This window comes from Cinclus cinclus, chromosome 8 (assembly GCF_963662255.1).
Source record: "Cinclus cinclus chromosome 8, bCinCin1.1, whole genome shotgun sequence".
NCBI classification, from domain to species: Eukaryota; Metazoa; Chordata; class Aves; order Passeriformes; family Cinclidae; genus Cinclus; species Cinclus cinclus.
Genome location: NC_085053.1, coordinates 3,566,948 through 3,582,631, shown reverse-complemented (window position 1 = coordinate 3,582,631; position 15,684 = coordinate 3,566,948). Strand labels below are relative to the sequence as shown.

General features: G+C 39.1%; 1 protein-coding gene across 4 annotated transcripts in view; it reads left to right on the top strand.

Annotated features, from left to right (window-relative positions):
* The window catches only part of RALGPS2 (Ral GEF with PH domain and SH3 binding motif 2), a 108,486-nt gene that overhangs the window by 10,988 nt on the left and 81,814 nt on the right, over positions 1 to 15,684 (top strand). For 2 of the 4 annotated variants that reach the window (XM_062497866.1, XM_062497865.1), the window contains exons 2-3: positions 11,948 to 12,079; positions 14,787 to 14,894. In XM_062497866.1, the coding sequence (XP_062353850.1) occupies positions 12,023 to 12,079; positions 14,787 to 14,894 (165 nt within the window). In that variant the 5' untranslated portion in view covers positions 11,948 to 12,022. Of the gene's footprint in view, positions 1 to 11,947; positions 12,080 to 14,545; positions 14,895 to 15,684 lie in introns of those variants that run through there. The other 2 variants (XM_062497863.1, XM_062497862.1) reach the window with 1 other exon arrangement.

Genomic DNA, 15,684 nt, shown 5'->3' with positions numbered 1-15,684 from the left:
TTTCAGTTGGATGATGTGGATGATCTTGACTTTGAGGCAATACTGAAGGCTCTTAATTAGTTTAGTTTACACACACACACACACATATATATATATATATATATTTAATTAGGTTCCCTGTTGATCTCTCCCAGCTGAGATTGTTTCCCAGCACAGCTTTCTCTTCACTGGGGCTTTTTTATTGCTCAGGCAAGGTTGCTCCCTCTTTGGTGTGCAGCGTCCACTCATTCTTCTAGTGTTGATAGATTTCCTTGTACCTCTGGAACAAGGACAGTTTAATGAGAGTAATGACAAAGCAATATCAAATCCTTGTCCAAACTGTAGCTTAGATAGCTTATGCTACTCATTCCAAGTACTTAAAAAAATTGCTCAGACCCTTTCAGTTCTCTGTGTTTATCACGGCCATTTTTTCATGCTTTTTCCTCCTATTCAAGGTGAATCTTGCATGAGAGCAAAAATGCTTCTCTTAGCTAAGCTACATGTTTATGTGACTGCATTTTTGTTTTAAGGCAGCAATACAGGGCACAGCAGGGTTCAAAGAAGTGTTGTATTTTCATTTAGATGAGGTGAAGAATTTGCTTCCATTGGTTTGTCTAGAATGACCAATGTCTGCTGCTTTAGAAAAAGCCAGTGTTGTTATTCTGGGCCAGAAGATGTCCTCTCTGCAGAAGGGGGAAAAAAGATGTTTGTGCAAAATTTAGGACAGAATTCCTGCAGGACTTCCTGCCGAAAGTTGTCAGGGACAGGAATCCTTACCTGGTAGATGTCTTAGGATCTGGGGATCTTCGCTTTAGTTCTAATTGTGATTTCCCTGAGCTTTCTGCTACTTTATCGCTGTGATGGTTTTGGTGAACCTGGAAAGGAAGGCAAAGCATTTTCTAATCATTTTGCTAAGATTCGAGATTTTGACTATTAGTAAAAGTGAAGTAGCAGATAGGGGATTCTTTTGGAAGGTTCTAATCTGTGATCTTTTTAAAGATAACGTTACCCTCACCTCATGCTCACAAGACAATGGGTTTTATATCCCTATTTGTGTTATCCTTCCCTGTCATGTTATGCACTTTCTTGCATTTATAGCATGCTAGGTTTACTTTTTATCAGTTAAAAGATGGGCAAAAAGATGAACATAATTCTCTTTTTAGTTAAATGAAATTTTAGATTGAATGATTTCCTTAAAAGGAAAGTGTTATCTGCTGTAAATCAGTCATTTCTATTCAAAATACTATTTTTTGTCAAATCTGTCTCAATTATACTGTGTACAGGATGGCTCTGTCATTACTCTTGGATCCAAGTTTCCAGCTTGCACATATCTGTAATACTTAAATCATTCTTTAATGTCTGCTTTCATTGATTTGGCAGGAATGGACACAGCTGTGTTTCATAAGATTAAGAATATGTTTGAGTGATAATTATCCAGTCATCTACTGAATAGCACAAATATCCAAGTAGTTGAGTAGGATACCACTTGTGAACACACTGTGCTGAATTCATAGTGCTGGAATAATCTTAAAAATCCTTCTTGACAGTCTGTATCAAAGGCATGTCATTAATCTTACCCCTGCAGTGTCTTTCTCTTGGTTTTGTAACCAGAATTTAAGGCTTGCCTTTACTGCCCTTAGAGGTATACAGGTTATTTTGTACAGCTGGTTCTTACTCTTTGCCAGCTGTGCACTTCAAATTAATGCTTGTGCTGCTTCATCTCAGTGTCTTTTTGATGTCTTCTGGAAAGCCTTGTATTCTACATCAGTTACACGAGTTCTGTAGATATTTATGTCATTCCCTCTTTAGGGCAGATCCTTTCATCAATAATGTAGATAGATGGCTTAGAAATGGCTCCAGCAGGGCTCTCATTTATACTGCCCATTTACCTGAAATTACATTGAGATTTTTCTGGTGACTGCACTGTTGTTGTTAATGCACAAATAATAAATGGGTTTACTAAAATTTCAGGCCTTCAAATAAATTCTTGTCTACCTTGGGTGTCTAAAGAGACACCATTGCCCTGTGGTCTACTCTAAGTTTCTATTTTGATAACAAGAAAAAAGTCTGGTACCATCTTAAAAATACATGGTCCTCCTTCATGAAGACATTCACTCTGAATTATGTCAGTTGAAGCAAACATATTCTTGGTCAACATTTTCAGGCACTTTGAGTGGGTCACTGGTAAATGACCAGGCCATCTGACTGTTGGAGTCCTGTATTTGAATTAAGTTGGTTTATAGGTTTCTATGTAACTTGGTTTCTGTCATGTTCTCTTAGGCAGATGCTTTGGTTGTCACCAGTTGCTGACTGATCTTGGGTGGAGAAAGGTATTTAACATTAAATGATGGGTAATTGGGTCTTTATCTGTTCTCTCATGAGTCAGCTGATTTACTGAGGCCCGTCCCAAAGGGAGTTAGAAATATGGAAAAGAGGTGAATGGGATGCTCAGATGGATAAGTAACTGGTTTGTGTGTTGTTTGCTTGTTGAAGTTGGCTACCCTGAGCTTGACACACTTCCATGAATGAATGCAGGGGATAGTGACAGTGGCAGAAGATCCAGCTCTCTTCCCCAAATGTCTATTGTAGTTTCCCATAATAGTCATTATACCAAACAGGCAATTCATAGGCTGATAGATTTTTTTTTTTCTGTTAGCATCATTTCTATAGCAACGGTGCATATCAATGCATGATGTTCAGAAAAGAATTAATGATAGAGACCATCACTGAAATGTTGCTATCCCAGGTTTTCTTGGTAAAGGCTGTACTCAAATCTCTGAAAGCTGAATTTCAAACCAGACTAAGATATTGTACATCCTCTTTGGGAAAGGTCCTTAGTGTCTATTAGTGGCTTGATAAATACAGTAAAATGTTCTCTCAACAGTATTTATTTCTGAGTGACAAAGTCAGGCATTCAACGGGGGAGGAGTTTCATCTTCTTTTCCTTAAATGTCAATCTTTTTTGACTTACTATACAAAGCAAGGATGCAGTCAAGGTTTGTGATGTACCAGGTCCTTAATTCTGTGGATTTAGAGGCTGTTACCCAGCAACAGTTGGGACTTTCTTATTTCTGTCTTATTAAAAATCTGCCCTAGGATGATTTGGTCATCTTAATTTTGATTTGGCTGTTTGCAATTTTGACTCTAGCACATAATGCCTACAGAAGTAGGCATGGAAATTTGAGTTTTCTTTACATCCATGTGTGATGTGTAGGTTTACACAGAAAAGTCAGTGTGGATCCTCAGGCTTAGTTGTCAGGTTTTTCTTTCATGTGCTTTTGGTATGTGAGTGGTGGTGATTGCTGGTGTCAGAGTTCCTGTAGTCTGTTTGCAGTAAGGAAGCTCAGGCTGTCAGTTTTCATTCCTGTCTCAGAACTTAAAAGTTGCAATTTTATATGCCATTGCATATAAAATTGTAGTCAAGTATTTTCCCAAACCTTTTTCCTGTGATATTCTTTCTGTTCTAAGAGAAGGCATGCCACCTGCGTGGGTCCATTTGCAGATCATTATAGTGATTTTCTTCAAATCTCCCTTCTGCTGAAATTTTTTGTGTTGATTTATTGAAAATAATTTTTTAAAAAGCTAGGAATATAGATGACAGTTGTAAAGACTTTTCACTGAGAGATGTGATATTTTGCTGATGCTCAGTCTTACTAATTCTACCCTATTCGTGTGTTGTTTCTATCATCCTCAAAGCAAAACTGGATCTAACTACCTTTGAAAAGAATTTTTGTATCCTGAAGTCCATGTTGGCACCATTCAGTGGAACTGTTGCATGCCCTTAAGTATGATTTCTTTGTTCAGAATGGTGTCCACAGATGTGTTCTTCCTTTATTAATTCCACTGATATCGTGCCTGCACTTCTTAGCCGTAATAACACTTTGCAAACTGAGCATCAGTTAATCAAGAGGACAGAAATAATTTAGTGCTCCTCTTGTTTGCAAACAAAACTGGCACCTGTATGGCTATGTGGTGGAGGTCTTGGAAAATCCAGCTGGGGAAAGATTATCATATTATAGAATTGCCTAATTAATTAAAGATACTTGCTTCTAGTTTAAATCCTATTTATTTTCTTTGCCATATTTTTACTTCTTATTCTTGAAAATAAGTATTTCCTTCAGAAATGTCTCTAGGTTATGTCTTCTCCTGTTGTATGTCTTTGGGGCAAGGAGGGATTCTCCTCCATTTCCTCACTGAGCAAACCTGGATTTCTTCTTCAGGATGAAAACATATTTTGCTCAAAGAGGTTAAACTTCAGGTTGGCTTTAGCTGTGGGAGGGAGATGACGAAGGTAGAACCCTACACTTTTAATGTACTTTCTGTGCCAGAAGAATTCCCTACTGCTTATTCTTTTGGCATATGGGAAGGAAACCAAACTATGTCTCATAAAGTCAGAGTTTCTCTCTTCTGGTAGCAATTGCAAAGTAATAGGCAGATCCAAAGGAATAAAGCTTTATTCTGTGCACTTTCCTCAAGAACTACAGAGACTTGGTGATCTCTGAAGGAAGAAGTGCCAGGGACCTGATGATTTGTAAGCAGTTTGTGAGCAGAAAGTTCTTCAGGTTTTGTGCTCCTAGATTTTGTCTAGGCTAATAGACTAACTAAGGCTATTGTCTTAGCTCACCTAGATTTTGTCCTTTAACACTCAGGCACTGCTGAGAAGAGAGACCTTTTGTTAGCAGAAAGGCTACTCTTACAGCCTCAGGCTAAACCTAAATAGCACACACACATGTTCACATTTTTGGCTTACTCCGTTTGTTGCCTGCAATGATTCTTTTCCTTCTGCTTGATTGATGCCTTTGTGAGGGCCTGGATCTGCCACTGCTTGCAGCTGTGTACCCGTTCTCATACTAAAATTTGTTGCCTTGTGCTAGAACATTTCCCTGTCAAGTCTTAGTCCTGGGTCAGTCCACTGAGGAGAGCTGCTATTGAGTAGTGGAAGTCAAAGTGGTAAGGAACTCCTTCCTATTTGTGTGTAACTAACCTGGAAGAATTTCCATTTTGAGCTGAACCTCTTGATTGTTGTTCCAAGTTGATGACAGGCTGAGATAATGGTTTGAATTTTGTAATGGGTTTTGGTAAATGAGTAACTTGTGTCCTGGAGAAGGATATTCTGGCTTTCAAGTTTTGGGTTTTCTTTCTTTATCTCATCCGGGGAAATGGGAGTTACAAGTTGTACCAGTTCTTGAAATTAAAAAGGAGGGCACTGGGTATTGGAGAACCATGGAGAAGAGGCTTAGATAGCTGGAAACCAAGATACGAATGAGAAAGATAACATTAAGGTAACAGCAAGGCTCTGTTTGTTTCTTTCTTTCTCCCCCAGCCTCTTTCAGTTCCCAAAGCTGGGGAATGAGGTGCTTAAAAGCAGCAATAGGACTTATTTAGAATAAATTATAGTGAAATAGTGTCTTCTTAAAGAATAATAATTTTACTGAATTGACAGGTAAAGCCTTTTCTAAGGTAGAAAAAGAGAATCTGACTTTAAATGAACATATTTAAATGAAGCTTTTTTTTTAATTTAAAACTTCAGTGTCAAACCTAATGAAAGAACTTTTTGTTCCCTTTCCTGCTATTCTGTGGATTCTAATTTTATGTCATAGAGCTTAACCAGCTGATACTGCTGTGAGTATTGTGCAGCAGATGCTTAGGGAAAGAATGTATGTATGACAGAAGTGAGCTGTGTGAGCACAGAAGTGCTTTGAGTTTGCAGCAGGAGTCTGTGTCACTGGGTCAGCTGTGCTGCTCCTGCAGCAGCGTGTGACACAGTTTCTGTCAGGAAGGAGTCCAGCATGAACTTAAGCAGCTGTGAGATACTTGCTGTTAGTGGTGGTGTCTGAAAAGTGTTCAAGAACCCAATTGCTGTTATTCAGATTTTGAGCATAAATTTGCATTTTATTCTTATGGTTTATCTGCATTATATGCTTCTGGTTTATCTTCCTGATAGTTAAACCTGGCAAGTGTGTGTCCTCGTGCAGATCTCAGTTTGCACAATAAGCAAGCTAAGGTCTCCTGGCTTCCACTTAGGAAAGAAGTTTCACTGTCTTCAGAATATCTGCAGAGCACCTGCAAGCCCTTCTGTGCATGCATTTAATGGAAAAAATTTCTTTGGAAACAAGGTGACCAGAACTACATAGAGTACAGCATCAGTGTATCTTTTACAGTATTTTGCAGGCAGTATTGATCCATAACTAATGCAGATATCTGGGTCTCATGTGGCTACTTCATGCTTACAGCTTTAGTGGCATCATTTCCAGCTGAAAGTCACAGCAGAAATTTTACAGTAGTCAGCTACTTAAGAGTGCTTTAATGATTGACTTTATTTTTTCATTCTTCTGTCTATCACATAGTTTTATTTGTCCTGAGTTACATTGCTTTCCTGTATTTCTAAATTATTTTTGTTCTAATATTTGTAGCAGTATTGCATATTTAATAACTCTTAGTAATCTGGGTTTTTTTAATATTATGCTCCTCTGTCTGTTTTTGTCATGTCTCTACCCAGCATGTGTCTTCTTGTGTCTCTTATCTCAGTCTTCACTCGTGGTAAATTAGGCAAAATCTGCCAAGATTCACATATCTGGAGTTTTCATAGTATGTGAGATTTTAGGTCCGGGATTTTATTGTTTTCAGTGATAAATTTCCTGGAGGAGAATGGAGTAGTATTAAGTTGCTTGAGCTTTTTTTTTTTTTAATGTCTTTTGTGGAAGATACTATTTTTATCAGTTTTACTATCTTAATATCATCATGCTTACTGAAAACTGAATTAAAGCGTGGCTTTAGGTGATTTTAATTTCTTTTTTAAGGATATGTGCATACTGTCTTTATTTGTACAGTGCAGTAACTTGGGTGGGTTTCTGCTTTGGTGGCTGGAACGTGAAACTGAAGGATATAGTTTGGAAGGTGCAGTTTGGGGTTTTTTTTGTTTGTTCTTTGCCTGTTCCTGGTGAGTCTCTGCTTCATTGTGGGGCTTTTATGTTCGTTGGGTCTTGTAGTTTAGATGTGGAGTGTGTGCTTTTCAAAATTTTGTTTTAGAATGTTTGGTTTCTTAAGTTTGTTGTTGTTATTGTGAGTTGTGTTGCTTCTTAGCAGTTGTCTCAGCTTTTACCTTTTAGAGGAGAAGTTTTCCTGCACGCTCTGGTTTCCACAAGATCAGGAACTTAGGTTCATTGTGTCTGGAACAGATTTTTTTGGTCCCTAAAGTCTTTGGTAATGGTTCTGCATTTATAGTTAATGATGATCCATGCACTTTTGCTTTCTTAATGGGGATCTGTGATCAAAACAAATGACACATTGTATTGACATTATGAATAAAAACAAAGAGGATGTTGGTCATCTTGACTTTTGAGCGGTTCCTAAAACTTTGCTCTGTTTGTTTCCTCAAAGTTTTTGTACTGTACTGGACAGGAAGTTTCAAATGTAATTTTAGGGTTGTCTGTTAAAATGCTGTATATACGGTATTTTTGGGACCGTATTTGACACAAACTTAGTCAAGAACATCTGCTGTGGAAGGGAGTCAGGCATAAGTGTTCTGTTAGATGTCTGTGTGAGTCCGGTACTCTCTGCTCAGCTTCCTTCAGATATTCCACACGTGGAGGGTGCAATGCTTAATGCTAGATTAACCATTTGAATATAGCCGATGTTACAGAAAATTTCTGGTTTAGCAGTGTGGTACAAAATGCACTAAAATCGCGATACAAATGCAAGTTCAACTTAGCCGACTCCAGCAATTGCGCTATAGAGTTTCAACACAGTACCGCTGAGATCGCCACTCCTGGTCTCTGGAGTGAGCTCACTGTCACGATGCTGGTGTCCCCAGTCACCAGGACGGAATTCGTGGGTTGAAGCCAGCAGAAGCTCTCTGAAATTCCTCGGTTCTGTGGTTTTGTAGAGCCACGTCTTTGGTGCCCCGTGTTGCTGTAGCTATCCCCGGGACACAGTCGCTGTTGACAAGGAACTGGGGGGGAAGCATTGCTGGGATGCAGTCAGTTGATCTGCTCCCCTGACAGAGCGTTTGTGTGAAACAAAGGGCGCTCATGCTCCCCTTTGTGCTGAGATCAGGTTGGCTCTGCAGCAGCTGTGCTCGGGCACACCCTGCTGCTGCCCCTGCTCCTCCTCACCGAGAGCTGCCTTCCCTTTGAGGGGGATCTGCAGGTCAGTCCCTGGAAGGGAATGATCAGTAGCACAGCCCTGGGTGAATTGGCAGAAAAACTCACTGAAGGCAACAGACCCTGCCTGCTTAGTTGTGCTGGCTTTGGCTCGAATAAAGTTCATTTTCTCCACAGTATCTAGTGTTGGGCTGTGTTTTGGATTTGTGCTGAGAACAGTGTTGATACCACAGGAATATTTTGGTTACTGCTGAGCAGGGCTTACACAGAGTCAAGGCCTTTTCTGCTCCTCATCCCACCAGCAAGTAGGCTGGGGTGCACATCAAACTGGGAGGTGGTATAGCTGGGACAGCTGACCCCAACAGGGTTATTCTAGGCCATATATATAGTAATATAAATCTGGAGGAAGAAGGTGGAAGGGATGACATTTGGAGTGTCTTTTGCCTTTCCAAATCACTGTTACACAGGATGGAGCCCTGCTTTCCTGGGGATGGCTGGACACCTACCTGCCCATGGGAAGCAGTGAATCTTTTGCTTTCCCTACTGACCTGTCTCCATCTCAGCTGATGAGATTTTCCAGTTTTATTCTGCTGATTCTCTCCCCCATCCACTGTGGGGGAGTGAGTGAGCAGCTGCATGAGGCTGAGTTGCTGGCTGGGGCTAAACGACAATAATAGTCTAGATATTTTCATTGTTTGGGTGTCATGAATATTTGTACCAGTATTTTTAGTTTGCTTTCTACTGTACAGTATGAATGGCATGAAGAGGTGGGAAGATACCACGAAGTGTGTCAAGGCTTCAGGTTGGTGTAAATGCTTAGGTGTTTTGTGCCTCATACAAAACACTCAGTTCCACATGTAACTCATTGCTGAGCACAAAGGCATTTATTAAATTGGAGAGAAGAAAGTGACTGGAAATTTAAATTACTCTCAGTGTAATTCAGTTTTGGTAACTGGTAGGCAGTGCACACTGTGACTCACTGTTGCAGTGTGGTGACAGCATTCCACAAATCCAGCTGTGCTGCTCTGAACTTCTCTGCTCTTGATCACTTTCTGATATTGCTGTTCACAGAATATTTTGGTGTTGAGCAGAGGGATGGTATAGGAAGCAAATGATTTAGTAATTCTGGTGTGAGGATTTTTTCAATATTTGTCTCAAGTGGCACATTGACCAAAACTGTTGTTGTGACTCTTTCTGTTATGGGAGTGGTGATGTACTTTTGAAAGCTGCTAGACATGTCAATGCTAGACATTGTCAAGGATGCAAATTCTGGAACTTTAAAGTTGATAAATATATATTTGTAGCAGTTCAGTACTAATTCAGCTCTTTACTGTATCTCCACAAATTGTGAAAAAGTATAAATGTATTCAGACATATTCTTGTAATGCAGCAGTGGGCACAAAATTATTATTGTGTGGACAGCTTTGTTAGGATATGGCTTGACGTTATGTTTTGTAAACTCCATTTCCTTTTTATGGAGGGGTTTTTTCCTAAGTGATTTTCTACTTATTAAAAACAAAAAACAAAAAAACCCTATGTTTGTGTGCCTCACAGAAGTCACTTCTCAGCATGGTGGCCCACACCTAACAAAGAGACAGAGTTCTCTCAACTCCCGTGACAGTAACCAGGTAGAAAAGGAAAACCTGGATCAACACACAGCACTGCTGTACCTTCCAGGCAGTTCCTCAGAGGTGGAAAGTTGGAAATATGAGGTGGAAGTTCCTGTGGGTGGCTGTGGGTTATGTGAGAGTCATTGTTGAGGTAACTGGGCTTTAACATTTGATGATAGAGGAATTAGTTTGCTCTTGCTGGTGTGAGGCTGAGCTGCAAGCTCCATAGGCTTCTATGATACATGTAATTTCTTTTAATTAGCACCATACAAATACCTCAAAAAAAAAAAAAAAACCCAAAAAAAAAGGCCCCCAGAGCTCAGGTTTTTATTTTTCTTTGCACAGAAGGACATCCCTAATTCTTTCCCTTTTTGTTTGCCATTAATATGGGGAAGGGGAACAATTGAAGCCAATTTGAGCCAAGGGTGGAATATATAACCTTAATTTAAGATTACACATTTTACTTATACCCTCCATAACTGTATCATACAAAGCCAAAGTGTCAACTTCCCTAAAAAATGCAGTGGTTAAAAAACAAAACAAAACAAATTTTTAAAAAGTAGGCGTTTTTTTAGCAGAAGAGATTACATTGGGATAAATGTGGGGGGCCTGAAACTGGTTCTGAAGGTGTGATACCTCTGTCCTCTGCTGTCACTGCATAAATAAAACCTGTAACACATCAGAGTTTTATTTCTGTGCTTTTCCCTTCAGTAAATGAAAACATCATAGGACAAGGCCTTGGGGAGCTGTGCATTTGCCAATATTCCACAAGACACTCTGAAGGGTAGTTGAGATGGGGAAGGACAGGACAGCAGTGACACTCAGAAGCCAGAGATGAGATTTTTTTCTTTATGTGGTCTGTAACTTAAATCTTATGTGCAGTTAATTGCATTTTTAGTGGAGGAATCAGTGTTAAACCACATGTGCAGGGAGTGTAACATGAAAGTGAAATGTTGTATCCTCTGTCCTGGGAATGAGGAAGCTCCCTTAGTTTTTTCAAAACAAGAAAAGGTAGAATGTGGGTGGCTGTCCTGAACTGCAGAAGCACAGCTCAGATGGAACTGGTAATACTCAGAAATACCTGGAAGCTGTAGTGTTTGACTGACATTGCCCACATTGCTCTCTTTCATTGCCTTCCTTTCTGTGTTGCATTCTTAAGGTGGCACTTTAAAATTTGAGGATATTTTATTGCTTAAATATTGTTTTTTTTTTAGGATCTTTTCTCATTTAAACATTGCAATTTCTTGCCTTCCAGGCTTGTCTGTCTGACAGTTGGTTTAGGTCACTTGGACATACAGCTTTTCAGATTATTTTATTTCATTCCTTAGAGGCATTAAGTATGAGCTGCTGTAATACTGTTTTCTCATGTGGAATTACCCAGTTACCTGTCACTGACCGTGCAATAGCTGAATTAAACTACAAACCAAAAGTGAATTTCATAAACAGCTGCAACTTTGGAAGCAGTCATGTGTGCTATAGGCATAGCTCCATGGAAGCTATAATAGATTTCACACTAGAGGGCACTAACAGCTCATTAATGGAAGCACAAACCAATTTTTACTCTGTAACACTCTGGGGTTGGGTAGTCTTACTGCTTTTAAGGTGGATGCCAAAGGCTTCCATTTCTTTGCAGCCTTTTCTCTGAAAAGTCATAGTATTCATGCAAGGTTGCATAGAAGTCAGTGTGTGGAGTTTTCCTTTGTGTGTTTTTCTGTTCAGGGTTTTTTTGCTTAGCAATAGTTTGGGTCATTTGTGAAGAAAAGTATAAATTCCACTTGTACTTTTAATTGCTTTTAATGTAATAATTTTTGCTTGAAGCTGGTGAAGAGTCCTATAAGATAGGAAGTGATTGGATAATACCTTGTTAAAGTTACCTAATAGGGTTAACATCTGGAATATACTTTTTAAAGTTGATAATAGAAGGAAAAGCATCATATGTGAACTGATGTTGCAGATGTCAATTTGTTAGGGCTACTGCATATATTTACATACTGATTCCTGGCATAGAGAAAATAACAGGGGAAAAGAATATAGTAAGTCAATACTCCCAGTAACTGATGGATTTAATAGAACCATCAGTTGTTTATGTTGGTTTTAAGTAGGTAATTTTAAAATACAGGTTAGGATCTAAAGTCTGTACCTCAGAGTGGTGTGGCCATTTTGGAAGTCCTTTATTTTTGTTAAGGATTTTAGGCACTGAATCTTGATTAAAACCCATGCAGAAAGTGGTTTCTGATACCTTTTTGCTCTTTGCAGGAATGGTTATTCGGTTGCCTTGGAGATGATCTTGCTGCTGTAAATGTAGGGCAGAAGTTTAATGGTGTGGGCAGTATGGACCTAATGAACGGCCAGTCCAGCAGTGTTAATATTGCAGCTACTGCCTCAGAGGTAAGGATTGCAAACCTCAGTGACTGGGTAACTAAGTACTCAATTTTTACTTCAAGTGCACTAAAATGTAAGTTTTTCTTTCAACAGCTCTCATCTGACAGATTCTTGTTCTGTGTGTTGGTTTCCTACACCCCAGTTTAAGTGTGAATCAAATGTTAAATCCTGAACTTGGCATACCAAAACAGAGCATGAATTTGCATATACCATAGCCAAAACTGCCTTTTTCCATGTTCTCTTCCATCACATCTAGACAAGAAAGCTTTTCTTTTCAAGTTTTAACAAGAGTAGATGCTCTTAGCACATTAAGCTGGGTTGGCAAGGCCGGTGGGAAATGTTCTTTTCTTTGACAGGTACTTGTGTGTGTGTGTGTGTGTGTGTGTGTGTGTGTGTGTGTGTGTACTGAGGAGCAGTCTGATACAGCAGCAGTGGAATAAAGTCGTTCCCTTTGTCTCTTGCACTATATTCTGGCATGGGTGGGGGTCCCTCCTGCCCATCAAAACTTCTGCCATCTGGAAACCAAGAGTTTGTGAGTTGAGTGTGTGCATCAGCCAGGCAGTGGAGATTGACCTCATCTGCTGATGCCTGTTATTTTGAAGCAAATAGAGTTTTCCATTTGTCATCTACTTGTTAAGGAAGAGGCTTGGGCTGAAATTAGAATACTACAAAGTCTGTAGTGATGAGAGCCACAATGTCCTGGTGTAGTTGCTTCCTTCCTCGAATCTCTGGACTGTACCGAAGATGTTTTATTTACGTATTTACATATGAGTTTTGGTAAGAGCTATGTGGGGTATGTACTTGTGTATGGAAGTGGGGAATACCACAAACAAGGTGAAAGGAAAACTGGGGTCTCGTGTTGCCAAAAGAACCAAATAATCTTCACCGCAATTTCACAACTGTTGTCAAGAAAGCTGCCATCAGTCTCCAAGACAACTGTTTGTTTTTATATAGATTCTTGTACTCCCCTTATAATTGCTTAATGAATCATTGACTATTTTTTTGCATGCACCTGAAAAATTTTCTTGGAGGAAAGCAACTTTTTTATGTAGCAAAATAGTCTTGAATGGGTATGTGATGTCTGATAAAATAGACTAAAATATATTTTGGCAAAATTGCATGAATTTACCTTAAGCAAATGGTATTTTTTTTCTATCTTAACTAAGAAGTAGGAAAGAGGACTTGTAACTGAAATGTTTCCGTAAATGTTTCTGGTTACTGAAAACTGCCTGTCTTTTTTGGAGTTTTTGGTGTTTTCAAAGGCAGATTTTTCAGAGAGATTGTGCTCTCACAATCTAACTGAAAGTGAACATCATTATTAAATAAGCATTTTCTTTATAATGTGTCCTTATAACAAAAGTGCTTGAAAATGGACATGAGTTTATTTCAATTGGCTGAATTCTCAAGGACCCACGGTCTTGAAAGCTTACAACATTAGCAGTAAAATGTCACAGACTGTCAGAAAGGGCCTTGATCGTGTTGGCCACCCCAACAGTCCTACCCTTTGCATCCCTGGGAGTGTTTTCCAAACCCTCCTGGAGCTCTGGCAGCCTTGGGGCCGTGTCCATTCCCTGGGGAAGCCTGTTCAGTGGCCAGCCACCTCTGGGAGAATAACCTTTTCCTAATACCCAAGCCCAACCTCCCCTGACACAACTTCAGCAATCAATAAATAGAATCTAGGTCTGCCTCTGTGTGCCAGAGGAAGTGATTGCTCATAACACAGATGTATTGCTTTAATGTGAAAACTGTATATGAAACCAATATAAAGTGCTAATTTTTTGAACCACATTTGTATTTTGCAGGGAAGCAGAATCTTTATTTTGTAGATAAATGTTCATAGAATGATATCCTAGGATCTGGTATTTTTTGCAAATGTGAATTCCTGTAACTCAAAAACAACACTATAATTCCTTCTGCTAAATGCCCTCAACAGGAACACATGTAGCTCAGTGTAATTTTTGTAAGCTTCCACATTTTTAAGAGAAAAAGAAAGAGAATTAATAAATACTCCTCTGGGGCAGACCTTGTTTTGTTCCTTAGCATTGTGATATTTTCTCTGTTTGAAATTCAGTGTGACTGTATTGCTTTTGTTGATGTAGTTGCTGTTGTTACTTTTCCTGTCAATAAAATTGGAATTTAATTATGCATTGAAATATAACTGCTGTGTTTTGAGGAATTCCTTTGAAATCATGGAATTACTGGGATTGGAAGAGATGATAAAGCCCATCTAGTGCCGCCCCTTGCCATGGGCAGGGACACCTTCCACTATCCTAGGCTGTTCCAAGCCCTGTCCACCTGGCCTTGGACACTTCCAGAGATGAGGCAGCCACAGCTTTTCTGGGCAGCCCATGCCAGGGCCTCACCACCCTTACAGCAAAGAGCATCTTCCTTATATCTAATCTAGCTCTGCCCTCCTTTAGCTAGAAGGAAATCTGTAAAAATCCAGATGTCACCTTGAGGGGCTGATGTTTTGCAGTCCATGTCAGGAGAAGGTATGTTCTGTGACTGAATTTTAATTGGCGGTTTACCCAGGAGAAAAATTATGTGATCAATGAAGTTTGAACAGAAATTTTGCTTTTGGGAGTGTAAAAAACAGAAGACAAAAAGAAGAGAACAGGTCCAAAATATCCTCAGTGTTATTATTTTTGTTTTGTTTTGTTTTTGTTTTTTTGTGGGTTTTTTGTTTTTGTTTATTTTTTTTTTGTTTCTGCAGAAGAGCAGCAGCTCTGAGTCCTTGAGTGACAAGGGTTCAGCTGAGCTGAAGAAGAGCTTTGATGCAGTGGTATTTGATGTTCTAAAGGTTACACCAGAGGAATATGCGGTAAGCAAGTCCTGGAATTCTAATAACTTTGTGTGTGAATCTCCTTTGCAGCTTTTCCTCTGCTTCTCTATTTCTGTTCTTCTTTTGCCTAACTTCTGTCATGCATGGGTTTTTGAAAACAGATCCTGTTCTTTAGTTCTTCGTTGTCTCTATTTTGTTTGGAATTAAGTGATCTTTTTGGGCTCTGCTGTCCAAGTATTTTCATACTCTTATATGTAGCATAGACCAAAGATTCTTTATTCTATGTGATGCAGCTTAATTCTGACATGCATATTTTAGTTGCAAGGATATAATTGAGCTGTACTTTGTTTTCTTCTTGCTGGAGGCATTTTAATTCTTAACTCTGCTAGTTCTTGCTCTAGGAAGCTTTTCTAGTTTTCTTCTTTTGGGTGCACAGAGTTATGAGATGTTTAACCAAAACACTGTTTTCTTTTTACTCCCTGTAGAGGTGAGGACAGCAGATGGTCCCTCTAGGTGATTTGGGTGGGTTACTAGAAAGATTGCTAAGCTCTTAATGTACTTCTAATTCAAGTAATGAGATTCATGAGGAGCTCTCCTGGGGAGATTATTGGTATGGAGTAACACATGTCGAAAATATTCCAGTTTAGTTTCTTCTGATTTGTAATTGATAATAACTATTTCAGTAAACTATTAATGGTTCAATTGATTTTAATAAGAACACTGAAAATTTAAGGCAGCTGGATTATGAAGTGGTACTTAAATATCAAATTCTTCTTGGCTAGAGATCATAATTATGGGATTTATTCCTGACTGAGGCTCAAGTCATCTG